The 14,680-nt window shown below is 41.1% G+C and overlaps 1 protein-coding gene across 4 annotated transcripts in view; it reads right to left on the bottom strand.

Annotated features, from left to right (window-relative positions):
- Window positions 1-274: 274 nt before the first annotated feature.
- Window positions 275-14,680, bottom strand: part of SLC66A2 (solute carrier family 66 member 2) — a 64,761-nt gene continuing 50,355 nt past the window's right edge. For 3 of the 4 annotated variants that reach the window (XM_081205831.1, XM_081205830.1, XM_081205832.1), the window contains one exon: window positions 275-3,765. In XM_081205831.1, the coding sequence (XP_081061957.1) occupies window positions 3,558-3,765 (208 nt within the window). In that variant the 3' untranslated portion in view covers window positions 275-3,557. The remainder of the gene's footprint in view (window positions 3,766-14,680) is intronic. The other variant, XM_081205833.1, reaches the window with a different exon arrangement.

Here is a 14,680-nt window from a genome sequence, read left to right as displayed (position 1 = left end):
GATTTTCAATCTTGGGGGAAAGCCTTGCTCAGCTACGTTCCACTAGATAGCTGAAGCACTAGACAAGACACTCAACTTCATCAGCAAAATGTACACTAAAAGGGGCTATACAAATGATAAAATAATAATTCTGATCTGTTATTTTAGGAAACCAATTTATGGTGTCTGGCGCTCATTCACACCCCATCAATTTGTAAGATGGTGAGACAAACTCTGATTTCTACCGACATGCTGAACCCCCACCTATCTTACATTTGAAAGGAACAACAACAAATTCTGTGCACAACTGATTGGTTTATTTTTAAAAAATGCAACTGATAAATCAACATTAGTGCCATTGAGATATTCCATACATTCAGCAGAAAGATGGATTTAAGATTTACTTAATCTCTGAACTCTGATGCGATCGTGGTTACACAGGTTTCTTTACCTGTAAAAAGAACTGCATTTTTAAAGCCAGTGATTCACTGACCAGAGGTGCCCTTTAGATGGTCTCCCGGATATGTGGGATCTGTTTGTATGCAAGCAGTTCACTTGTGACTGGGAAAATGTTTCAATGATCCAACCATGGAGCAAGAGTGATGGGGTCTTTTCTGCAGAACTTGCACTGGGTCATTTAAACATTCTCCCAAGCACATAGAAGCCGATCACAGACTAGCATTCCTACACACCTGGGAGAATGTCTAAAAGACACCTGAGATAGCTGTGGTCCCACTGGAATTGTTGTTAGCTGGCATGCCTGAAAACAGCCCTTGTGCCTTTCCCTAAATACCTTGAAATCTGGGATTCAGGGGTTCCCCAGCTCCTGTTTATATGCCACAGATGAATGTAGCGTTTTTAGACACAACTCTATTGGCTTTTCTTCTGGCATCGGCAATCCTGGCATGAAGGAAATTGTTTGGATATTGACAACAAATGGTTATCAGTTTAACAGATCTAACTGTGAATCTGTGCACAGCGTCCTGGGAAATATTACCAATTTTACCATCAATAATACTTGTTAAACAAAGAGGCATGGGGGATATGCACAGACTAAGCTAACACACACTAGCCAAGTCTTAAGCCCCTTTTCAAAGAACAATTGGGCGGGGGGAGAGACTGCCCCATACAAAAATAAAGCACAGCGTTGCAAGTTACTGTTATGAAATCCTGTTGTACAAGTAGAAATACAATCCTCATTACAGCAGCATACAAGGGAAATAGAACTGTGGTGGAAATTTATAATTTAAAAGACAAATGCCCAGAAGTTCTAACACAGCCAGAACAGTTGTGAAAAGGAGAGCAATTAAACATTCATATTCTGCCATGCCACATAACATCAGCTAGGTAAGGTCACTTCAGGCATTAGGGAACAAGCATGGTAGCCAATCAATAGCACAAAGTCTGAGGTCAACCATAGCGCTTCACACTAAGCTCTCAATAAAACAGTTTTCCTGAGGTTCTGTTTACATGCCAGCCAGGGAGGAAGAGATCCATAGAGCTACTATGGAGTGGTAGTAGCCTCTCCTCTTTCTTCTTTTAAAAAAGAACAGTCTGATCTCCAGGACAATTTGCTCCTCAGACATGGAGTGTCTAACTGGATAGAAGAGGAAGTCCAGCCAGTTTTGAGGTTGTTCCGTACTCAACAGACGAAGAAATTAGAAGCAAATGTGCAAGTGCAGAAGGCAAATAATTCCTTTCCTTTTTTAAAAAAAAACCCTGATAACAATTATGAAACTTCTCTGTCTTTTCAGTACAGAGAAGATTTGGCACAGCCAAATGTATCAAACGAGGAAGATGCCCAGCTAGAAACAGCTTTCGTAGATCAGACGTGCAGGTGCATCAAGTTCATCCATTTTTGGAAAACGTTTTAGTGGAGGAAAGCAACCATTTTAACAGGTGTCTATTGCTGACCCAAAATATCACCCACGTAGCAGTTTCATCTAGCACTGGAGAATATATGTTTCTGGACAACCATGGCTTGTGGAGAGAATAAAACAGTTCCTGGAGCACAGCATGACTGCATATTCCTTACCGGGTCAAAGCAGGTTCCTCCTGGCAAGCGGCCAAAGAGGAGTGGTTTGAAAAGGAACAGTTCAAGCTGTGCAGTTGCTGAATTCTAGATCAAGTCTTCAGTAAAGGAAATATGCAAGTCTGAAACTGGCAAACACACTTTAGGTACAGATTTTCCCCAATCTTCATCTACGTTGCATGTGGATAACACAAATTCCCACCTGTATTTCATATACTATCTCAATTACTGTCCATGGAACTTGCAAAAAGGAAGCAATCTTCATGATCCTAAAGGGCTAGAAATACTGTTAGGATTCTTCCTCCTCAATATTTGGCTAATGCAAAGAAGACATTTGGCATTAAATAATACTAAGGGAAGTGTCAAGTTTCAGCTTTCTTTTTGAAAAAGAGGCTTGCTGTGTTATTCATCACTAGGCAATTGCTCTTCTACCTCCGAGTGGCTCTTGCTTAGCCTGGTCTACCTTTCATTTATTGAAGCAGACCACACACCCAGGTAGTTTATTTTAGTTTAAGATGCAGTTATATAGACAGTGCTCCCATTGTCAGTGCAGCTTAAGACTGTACGTCGGAAGGCATTTCACTGTGCCCATGCTGGAAAGTCTCAGCTATGTAACACTGCTGGCTTCACCGCCAAACATATATGGGCACTGAGAGTTCAGATTAAGGCCTAGGCTACACATTTGGGTTCTTTCTGGCTTCCAAACGGCTACTGTCATAAATCCTTCATTGGGTCTTTTGGCATTTTCCCTCAGGTCTCTTATGACTGTAGCCACTTCAGAAAGAAGGCTGAGTTGTATTAGACGCCTTCCTTCCCTTCTTTCTTCACAGCAACAAGTTGAATGCCAATTCATTATTTTTTTCATCTTGGCATAGCATCACCCACTCCACAACCACACCTCACACGTTGATCTATTAATTGGACACACTGGTCCAGCAGTGTGTGCTTAACACATTTACACTGAATAAAATACATTTTCTTTACATCATTCATTTACCCCTTTCTTCCTAGCTGCAGCCTCCGTCACCATTTGGAAAAAACTATTTTAACATTTCTGCCGATAATTGCATTGCCTTCATGAGTCCTAACTGAAATATAACAGACATTCCAAAAGTATGACCCTTATACATTTTATATAAATAGGTAAAAGCTTCAGACAAAATACTCTGATTCTTGTGATTGAATTTTTTTTTTAAATAGCACTGAAAAACATCCAGCCCTTGAGTAGGTACACATACACACACTCACACAAGCACATATATACGAAGCGTGATGAGTGGATAAGACTTATAGATATGTCCATTTATATATATATATATTTAAAAAGCACCCTCATGTGAGCCCCCAAAAGAAAAATCCATTCCAATGGATTTGGAACACAAGGAAAGCAAATAATTAAAAACAATGCCAGGTCTGATACCTGGCTAGGTTTCCATGTTGGACGCTTCTATTTGCAGCCCATCAGAAACACAGTATTTACAACTGAAAGTGAAGCTGCAAGGCTGGCTCCAAATATTTTGACTGATAGCTGCCTCCACTTTGTGCTTTAAAGTGCCTTCGTACTGGCTGGGTGTGTTGTGTGTGAAGCTGGCTTTTGTGGGTAGCAGCTGTAGAAGTAAACCTGCAACAGGATGGCCATATCCACAAAGACCTGTAGAAGTCCGCAGATAGAGAACTGGAAGGGAGCCTGGTTCACAAGGAAGTACATGGTCTTGAAGGTGTCACCACTGGTCCACATCAGCACCATCTTGACACTTAACAGGGAGAGAAAGGGAAAGCACTTTTAAGAAGAGGGAAAATGGAAAGCAGAAACAAAGATTTACAACCATAGCACAGCTACAGTAACTGTAACTGATTAAATATGAGTGACAGTTAGGATAAGCAAAGCACAATCATCAGCAAACTTTATTATCTTCTGCTATAATGCATGGCAAATCTAACATTAATGTGGAGAGAGCTTTTGTCTGCTCTTCTGCAGAGTAGCCAGTCATAAGCCATATAGTTCATACTAAAAATCAAAAGAATGTCACAGTACATAAAATAGAGAAAGCAAAATGTCTCTTTCAAACACACACACACTTTTATTAATTTTTCAAATGTATAAACAGGTTCCTATATTAGAAGCCATGATATTTAGCTTTTGAAACCAGTTATGACTAACCCAAGGCTACTGAGAATGAGCTGGTTTGGATCATCATATTTTGGCTTAATGTATGAACCTTTTACCCACACAAGCAGCTCAAATCATAATTAAGCTAGAAAGTATCCAATTAACCACAGTTTCCTGTTTGACCCAAAGCAGATAACTATGGTTACCATTTTCAAAAAAGCCAGACTCTTAACCCAACTACAAACCATGGTTTTAAAGATTGTGTCTGGTTCCAAAACTGGCAAACACAGTTTCCTAGCTTGGGTGGAATGGAAAACTTTGGTTAAATAGAGCCTTCCTGGTTTAACTGAGGCCTGTGTGAAGAGAGATGTCATCTTTCTACTTTTAGCACCAAGATAGTCATAAAGGCTTGCTTTGGATGAGCATAAGATTTTAACTCGAGCTTTCCAGGTTCACTCCCCCTTCCATTTATTTATATTGGTTTATAGCTTATTCCAGCTCACTAGACAATCAGATTATGCACACATACTGAGAAATAAGACAGTGTCTCCAAGTATATAAATAATTAAAAGAAGGAGTACCTTAATCATCACTCATTACTTCATATAAACTACCCTTGTGAGTCCTAAAGCACAATATTATTGAAACTTTTCTTTCTATTCAGGTATAATATTGAAGTGAAGGAAGTCGGAGATAGCTTTTATAATTTAAAAAATAAATTTTCATTAACACACTCTCAGTAGTGAAAGTCAAAACCACTGCCAGTTTTTAAGTGCCTGTAACAGTCTTAATGCATTATAAATGGACATATTTTTAATGGAATTATAAGCAGCGCCCAGTAAAAGCTTTGGAGTTCATTGTTATAATAACCAAAAATATATTATGCAACGTGTATGAAATATAATTGAAAGCGATGAGCACTTCAGATCTTATTTACAAGTAATCAGACGCAACCATGTGTGTGACAAAATAGGGAAAATGTCCAACATTTCTCTAACCAGTGAGAGAGAAAATGGAAGCAAAGAGAAAAGTGAAATGAGACAAGTTTATACTCTAGTTGACAGCAGTCCAGAAAAAGAAGGGAAGATCCATGTTAGGGATATGGTTATGGTTCAATACAAGTCATAAGTAAAATAAAATATGAGATGTGTAGCACAGTCCCCAACATGGCAACTAAGAAATAAGCTCCACTGCATTCAATGGTATTTAATCTGTATTAAAAGGGCTCAGGATTACAGCCTAAACACAAGTCAACTTGTGTTTTGAAGAGAGCAAAACTATCACAGCCACGCATACACTTCATACAAACCCAGTTATAGAGATCACAAAATAAGCTTATGCAAGAGATAAATTAATGCTTTAAAATGATCAATCCTGAAGGAAGGGTCTTCATGCTACGAGAGTTGCAATCCTGTCACATGCTACTTAAGATGCCCCGAGATCTCAGTTTCCCGGGGATGGTTACTGAAAACCCAGAAGCAAAACAGGAAGGACTTCATAGAAGAAGAGGCAACTTATCATAGGATCCTGAGCTACTGTCATTGGTGGTGACTGTTGCAAATGTAACTGCAGTCCGTTCTGCTCATGCTAGGACTAGCAGAAAACAAGCTACATGCTCACAAACCACATGGGGCATACACTGGGAAACGGTTGAAAGCCCTGGATGCATATATAGCTCTCTTGCATGAATCGATACCAAGGACAGCAATCAAAAGTGCAGCGGGGGGTGGCACAGCTTTCTGCCGTAAGGAAGACTGCCATTGTACTTGCACAGAGCATTTCTCAACATTTTAGTAACCCATAAGCTCCAACATTAAACCTTATGTATGCTTTGACGTTCTCATTAAAGTATTGAGACAACAGCGTTTATGGTAGCCTTTGATGCTGTATTGTGTGCAGTCTAAGAACAGGAATGATTCTACACAGTGTTTCAGTAATATTCACTACGCATCTTTAATCCCAACCCATGGGTAGCACTGTGGAGGCAAGACAAAACTTAGAAATGGATATATGGACATCCTAAACTTCTTTTTAACCCTGCACAATAATAAACCTAAGCAATTTATAACACACACACCCCATCTTATTTGACTGTGCTTTTTAAATGCTGCTTAAAAAAATATTGTGCACCCAACCCTACAGCCCTGAGTTTTTACACATAAATTCAAAAGAAAAACATTTTCAGATGTTTTAGTTAATGCCACATATTTTTTCAATATGCCGCAGTCACTCATCTATCAATGCCCACTTAAAAGGGAAGAAAAGAAAGCAGCACAGTTACAACCCCCTCCAGTTTAGTAAAAGTGTGTTTGGCCAGAGGGCCAGGGAGAAAAAAAAGGGAAAGTTGCCCCCACTCCATGCCCACTCAGGAACTCATCTGGTACAATTAGTGACACTGGAAATTTCTGCTTCATGTGTGCCCCCATTTATGATATTATTGTCTCTTCACTGCACAAACTCAGCTTCCCAGATGAATAAGGGAATGACTTTTTTTTTGGCATATATCTAAGAAAACCAGGCTAGCTTTGCAGACACACCACTTTTTCCTATTCAGTCATTTCAGAATTTCATATGGGAGAAAGAAACTTTTGTAAGCTGAATAAAGCGTTACCTTCTGTGAAGTCCAACAGCCGCTCAGAATTCTTTTTTTCTTTTTTTTAGGATGGGGTTGGGGGGGGGGAAGAAACCCCAGTTAGGCAGGAAGCTAGAAGTAGCACACAATCTGCCTGGAAGCAAGAAAGAAGCCAAGTGCATGGACAGATAAGGAGGATTTCATTTCACAAAGGTTATTTCCCCCATTTTGAGCGGCTGTTCTACGGAACAATTTTCCTCTCCATTAGTAGAAGGGGGAAGAGATATGCAACAATGCAATCATTTAATGAAAGATACAGAAGGCATTTTAACAAGCTGGGAATAAGCTAAGGAGACTTTGAAACCCCGCCGACTTCAAAATAAAAGGTCCAGAATGTGTAGAACTCGAATCTTATTTACCAAGTGTCTAGCAACCATGTAGTGTGCAGATCTATCTATATCAAATGTGTAAGAAGGCTGTGTTAACGGTAAAATTCCAACAGGGGAGAATTTAGTCTGACCCAAATGCTGCTTTTACTAATACACTAACATTTCCATATTGGACTATAAAATACAAAATAGACCCAGGATTCGGAAGCTTCAAACAAACAGCAACAAACAAACAAACAAACAAACAAGAAAACTTGCTGCAGAATTTGGCAACCTGAGAAGTTTAAGATTTAAGACAGCTTACACTATAGTACTGCATGGTCAACCCAAGGATAATCCGCAGCTCCTGGAGTTGCCACCAAGTTCAATTGGTCAATGGCCCTACAAAACCAACATTCACACTATACAGCTCTGCAAAATGCAAGTCCTGCTGCAGCCTCCAAATTTCCCGAAAAGCAGAAAACAAGCAGTATATGCCAGAACCCACATCATGGTACCTCAGGTTAAGAACTTAATTCGTTCCGGAGGTCCGTTCTTAACCTGAAACTTTTCTTAACCTGAAGCACCACTTTAGAAAATGGGGCCTCCCGCTGCCGCTGCGCCACTGCTGCACGATTTCTGTTCTCATCCTGCAGCAAAGCTCTTAATCCGAGGTACTATTTCTGGGTTAGCGGACTCTGTAACCTGAAGCATCTGTAACCTGAGGTACCACTGTACATTTACAGCTTCACCTTCATTAGTGTGTATTGATCACAGGAGGCTCTCCTCGCAGAATTTAGTTTTTCCAACTGCAGAATTAAACACACTTTGTTGCAGATCTCCAGTGGGCTGCTCTTCCAAGTTACTGCGATTTGTCACTAAAGGACCCATCAGTTAGGGAAATGTTAACGGCTCCATGGCTGTCAGGAAAACAAAGCAGCAGGGCCAGGTGGGGATCAAGCGTGTGGTGAACTGAGCCACAACATGGCTGGTTAACTAGCAAGAGGTGCAAGAGTAACATCGGGTCTTGCAACAACACATATGCCAGAGGGAGCGAAGGAAGCAGGAGCTGCTCTGAAAGAGATGTTATTGCCAGAGGCTCAAGCAACAAAAATAGCACTTCCCAGCGATGTAATGCACTCCAATGGTATCCAGTGACAACACACCTCCCCAGTACAAGCGCTTTTCTTATAGCTGAGCCCTTCAAAATTACTACTTTAAAGAACGGTATGCAAATGCAACAATCCAGTTATGCAATGCATAAAACTGCATTTACCACACACCGGCCTTTTTCCAGCAGTACAGGCAATGTAATTTAAAATATGACAGAATTGATATTTATGCGACTGCAATTTATTCTCAGAAAAAAACACCCAGCACCCCCCTCTCACTTTCTTAGTCAAGATACTACTTTTTGTGCACTGGCAAGGAGCACCCTGCTATCCATGGGAAAGATACATTTTATTTTATATTTTGCATACCACGTGCCACATTAAAAGTAAAAACTTCAGCCGGTCAGATTTCTACTGTATGTAGCAAGTGGCCATTACAAAATTAACGTACGCAAAAACAAACAAGACAGTCCAAGAGAAAGTTAAACATAGAAAATATCCAGAAATGCAAAAAGTCAAATGTTAAACATTATTATAAAGTTCTGCAAGTCATCTAATAATTTTTTTTAAAATCTCTTTTGACAGCACTGCTTTGGGTCAAACCTAGTATGATTGATATTTACACCTGCAATGTTTAAAAAAGCGTGCTCAAACCTAGTCATCTCCGGCTTTTTCTAGACCTAAGCAAGACATCATGGATTCAGGGCTCATATTGAAATATTTAAGAAAAGGTTATTCTATAAGCTACCCCAGGCAATGCAGTCCATTGCCCTGCTACTCTTTCCTTGAGATTTTAATGTATATTTCCCTACATTCCACTTTGCACACTGTCAGGTTAGCACTTAACCTGAAACTTGGGTTGGGAAGCACTTATGAAACAATCTCTGAATACAGAATTAACCCATTTTTGAGCTTCAAGCATTGAAGAGCCAGTTATGCAGACTGCCCAAATCGGACCACAGTGAAGGTCTTCTGTAATGTGGACTGCCAAGAAGGTGCATGTATATTCATTGCTCTGGAAAAGCATCAAGTGTCTTTCAAAAATAAATGAAGATGTGTCCTAAACCATTTCTATTTAATCCCTTGTCTGTGTCTTTCTACTAACGAGAATGGGAAACCATTGTAGCTTCTCTCCTTTGCAGTGGCCTCTAAGTGTTCGGGTTCTGATCCTGAGCCAAAGCAAAAGTAGAAGCTGGAACCCCAGAAGACAGGGCTGGCTAAACTCTGAAACATTAAGATAGCATCTGGATTTCAGGGCAATCCAGAAACACAAATTATTAAGGAGAAGCAGAGGTCAATCACAATGAAGCAGTTCCAAAGTGGATGCCATCAGATAGCATGGTTTAGAGGTAAAGCAGAAATCAAACACAAAAGTGGGCACATTTCCAAGAGCAAAGTACAGTGGTACCTCAGGTTACAGACGCTTCAGGTTACAGACTCTGCTAACCCAGACATAGTACCTTGGGTTAAGAACTTTGCTTCAGGTTGAGAACAGAAATCACGCAGCGGCAGTGGGAGGCCCCATTAGCTAAAGTGGTACCTCAGGTTAAGAACAGTTTCAGGTTAAGAACGGACCTCCAGAACAAATTAAGTTCTTAACCCGAGGTACCACTGTATTAGCAAAGGTCCAAGGCCCAGGGTCAATGAGGGTAGCAGGAAGTAGGAACAGGAAGTTGGGTGCACAGAGCCAACGACCAGCAACCGACAGTCTTCATTGGGGAGTTATGTAGACTGGTCACCCAGTCCCCACCGACATCTGTTAGCCCAGCCTTCAAGGTTGTCTGCTTCTAAGTAGGTCCTTTTCTCTTGAGAAGTCTAGTTCTTTTGGACTTGAGCTGTACACTCAGTTGAACAGTGGATGTCAGTGCCTGCATCTTCTGATGCCAGTATTCAACAGCCGAAAGAGGAGCAGCAGGTCAATTGGGAACATCTTTCATGGGTCTTTCTGGGTCCTCTACTGCTGATGGGCCTGACGACCCTTCTCCAGAGATGTTGGGGGTGTCTGGGGTAGCACTGGAGTCAGGAGATACTATAAGGTCTTCAGTCTTAATGTCACTGGGGTTTTCATCTGAGGGATCATCCTGGCTTAGGCCTGGATGACACTTAGCCAAATGAAAACTAGCACAGGGCATGGTTTATTGTTGAGGACACATTCTATGTTAGATGGAAGAAAACCTCTTTTACTGGAGACCATGTGAAACTCCCTATGGATTACCAATTCAGACATTTCCCCCCCCCCCCAAGGCATAGAGGCCATCTTGTAACGTATGATGACTATATTCAGGAAAGCCAGACTTACACTCAACCAATTTGCCAAAGACAATTTTCATTTAAGCAACTTGGTAGCTCTTAAGTACATGTACCTTGGGTAGCTCAATAACAAAGAGAAATCTTGCAAGTGGGGATTTTTGTGACTCTGTGCTGCAAGAGAAACTGAATCTGCATACAGCTACTAAAATGGCAAAGGAGTTATTCTGGATCAGGTTTGTGAACACAGACAAATGGTCTTGCTTCAGTTACATGCTTGCTGCCAGGATAATGGCAAATTGTTTCTTAAATTCAAGCCACAGAATTAGATTTCTAAAATATACATGGCTTTCCAGCACTTCTCTCTCTTTCTCTCTTAGTGGGTAAAGACCTCAGGTGGGTCATTACTACACTGTGGTACATCTCACTGTGCAAAATGTTTGTTTTACTAGTCTCAGTTATAAGACTCCCAGTAGAAATCTCACCATTATTAGTGTCATCTATCTGGTCTGACTGCTTATGCTAGCTTGCATCTGCCCTGAGCAAGTATTTTTACTGTCAATTCTTTGAACTTTCACTTAACCATTACTTACACTTTTCTGCTTGCTACTTGAAATGCATTATGAAAGATTGGATCTAGGGGGTTTTGTCTTCCCATCAGCTGCCACCACTTTGTGGAGAACCACCACCTCTAGCCCCTATTATGTAGAGGAATCCTACTGTTAACTAGGGATAGGGAGGAATTTGGTTTGCATATCTCTGGGTGCTTAGCAATTTCTAGTTGCTAGGTGTTTAATATCTGTAGGTACAATATCCCGTTTTCTATTTATACACTCTTAAGATCCCTGCCTCATACAATTTAAATAAAACCTCTTAGATTACACTGGGCAACAATTTTTTACTTTTTGAATGTTGTCTAGATTTCTACAACTGATTTAGGGTATTTTTGCACTGCTGAATCAGGAAATGGCATCCGTTTCTCTCCATCAGGTCAGATTTACTGTAAACTGAATGGTGGGCATTGATAAAGGTAAGTACACGTAAATTACATGTTGCTTCACCATTTTTCAAACTTCAGGGCTTGAAGTTCCGTTTCTTGGAACTCCTGGAATGCTCAGCGGCAGGGAGGTCTCTCTTCAGAGTCCAACAGTAGTCAGCCATCATGACTGCGTCCCAGGGACCCTGATACCTGGTCTCCATCTCTTTCATGTCCTGATGGAATCTCTCCCCCTGCTCGTCACTCATTGAACCCAGGTTCTCAGGAAACTGGTCCATATGTGAAAATAGGTAGTGCATCTTGACACTCATGTTGCAGCCCAGGTTTCTGAAAGCAGTCAGCATGTTGTTGACAAGTTCTGCGTAGTTTCTGGCCTTATTGTTGCCAAGAAAGTTCTTCACTACCAGAACAAATGCCTTCCATGCTTCCAGTTCCACTTCGTTCATTGAGTTTCCGAACTCTGGATCTCTGATGAGCTGACGGATCTGAGGACCGTCAAAGATGCCAGCGTTCAACTTCTCCATGGTCAATCCTGGAAAAGCCTGCCACAAGTAAGTGAAGCAGTCACCATCCTTGTCCAGAGCCTTGGTGAACTGCTTGATTAAGCCGAGCTTGATGTGCAGCGGTGGAAAGAGTATTCTGTCTCTGTCCACCAGAGGGTCGTTGATGACGTCCCTTTCTTTGCAAGGCACCAATTCCTCCCGCACAGGCCAATCCTTCTTCGTGTAATGCTGAGCACAGTCCCTACTATCCCACATGCACAGAAAACATGGGTAATTGGTGAAGCCAGACTGTTGTCCCAACAAAAAGTTCACCATCTTCAGGTCAACACAAATAAACCACTTATGCTGATCATAACCAATTTTCTCCAGCACATACTTCACCGCTTCATAGTTCTCCTTCAGTGTACTCGAGTGAGCCAGGGGTATAGAGGCAAACTGGTTGCCGTTGTGTAGCAGAACACATTTCAGTGATCGCTTGCTGCTGTCAATGAACAGTCTCCAATCTTTGGGTTCGTACTGTGGCACTCCAAGCTTGAGCAGAAGCTGCGCAATATCTGCACAGTACACCAAGTCCTTCTCTTCCGATAAAAAATGGAGGTACTCTTGATGCCTGTTGTGGAGGAAGCTGATGCGACCACTGTCAGAGAGATTCAACTCCTTTTGGGAAAATGGATGTGGAGCATCATCTTCAAGAACCACTTCTTCTTCATGTCCTTCAACACTGGAGGCATCTTCGTCACTAATGTCAGGAAGTTCTCTGAAGATAGGCACTGGAATTTCATCACAATGAGCTACAGGACGACGTGCTGATTGAAGATCAGGATACTTCATGGGGCGGCTGCCCCATTAACTTAGTTTTGATCCCCCAACTTTATGCTTTGCCGCACCAATTTATGGAAGATTTCGAGGTTTTATGACTTCAAACTGATCCCTTTTCTACATAATCACCCAGAACTATCGGACCTGAATACTTCTTGTCATTAAAATAATCATTTCCAATCAAAACAATTATTCGACATGGCATTTTACCCCCACCAACTTCTTCTAAAATGCTCCACACAAGCGTACATGTGAACAAAAGCGTAAAAAACCAGACATGTGGCCATAGCTCAAAAACTTGACCTGATTGAGCAAAACCAATGTGATTTTTGGATTCAGCGCATCAGATTCATCCTAAATCAACTGAAAAAATGCAGACAACAAATTTGTTGTTGACCAGTGTTATCAATGCAGCATTTTAATTCTAACTTGTTTCTTCAACCGCCTTTTACTACACATAGTAGCAGAGTATAGATATGAGACAAACAGAACTGGAAAATATGCCAAGTTTATTAAAGATAATATAAAATAATAATAAATGGTTTGCTTGCAGATTGGTTATTTAATAGTATGTGGTATAATAACTGTTAAAAATAAGTTGCTGTTGTTTTAAATCTGCTACTGTCACTTGGGCTTTGACTAGATGAGCCTTGTGGTTCCTTCCAACTCTAAACTTCTATGATTCTTTGACTCTTGAGACTGCTGCTGTCCACCTGACAGACATACATCAGTTTTCCTCTGAAGTCTTCTTTCTGCTGAAGGTCTTAGCCACAAAGGTCTTAACAGGTGTCTTCCTGTGGCCAGCTACTGACTAGTCAGAAGTTAAACTGGAGAACTGACTCCGGGGTTTCGCTTTCCTGGGTGGCTTCCCTAAGCTTCTGCCATCAGGGATTCTGAGCTCACTTTCTGCATCTTTAGTCTTTTCAGTATCTTCACCCTCTGACCAACCAACTGATAGACTTCAAACAGTATTTTGCCCACCCTTATACTGCCTCCAGCCAGAACCAATTTTACCAATCATCAGGTCCTTCCTGGAATTCTGACTCCTCACTGGTGTACACCTAAGGACAAATTCTGAACAGAATAGCCACTAAAGGGTCAATCACAATTTAACCCTTGTCAATTCTCTTGACCCACAGAGAAGCTAGATTCTGCTATTAACTGCCATAACAGAAAACCTTGCATGTTGACAAAACACCTATTTGTAAAATGTTCCAGCCTAAGTCATTTCTCGGCAGACTGCCACATGTACATTGGCCTGGTTTGCATGTTAAAACTAAGCTGACTTATGGCTAAGCATGAACAAGTGTATGTGTGGTTGCAAAAAACCATGTCTAGTTTGCTCCTGCTACCATCATGCCGCTATCATGCTACCCACAGCCCTGCTGTGGTTTGCTTTAGTGTTACACAAGAACCCATGTTCAGGGTTTGTCTCACTACAGACAAAACTTAAGCCATAGCCAAAGCTTGCTCTTTGCTTACTGCCCCATGGTCTGGGTCTGTCTGGGACAAAAACCATGAGCTTGGGTATGGATATACAAAGACAAATCATGGCTTAGTTCTGGTTAGTGCTTCGTCAGGAAGGAGCAAAGCAGCCACAATTTTTGCAGTAAGTACTCACAAGCTCAATTAGTTCATGCTTAACCAAGATTATCACTTAGTGTGAACTAGGCCTTAGTATCTTTTCTGGCTTCAGTCAGAAGTGAACTGTCAGTTTTTCCCTATACAGTTGACCCTTTACACAACAAGGTACATTGACATTTTCGCTCACGATGCAACCGTTTCTTCACATATGCAAATACTGCCAAGAAAATAGAAGCAAAGAGGGTCAAGAATGATAAAGTTTCCTCTCTAAATTCTAGAGTGCTTTCACCGAACAAGTCAGTACACAAATTTTAAAACGTTACATGTCTCTTCCTCGATGTAATGACACCCTAACTA

This window comes from Podarcis bocagei (assembly GCF_964188305.1).
Source record: "Podarcis bocagei genome assembly, chromosome: 8".
Lineage (NCBI taxonomy): Eukaryota > Metazoa > Chordata > Lepidosauria > Squamata > Lacertidae > Podarcis > Podarcis bocagei.
The sequence above is the reverse complement of the archived record's forward strand: the minus strand, read 5'-3'. Positions and strand labels throughout refer to the sequence as shown.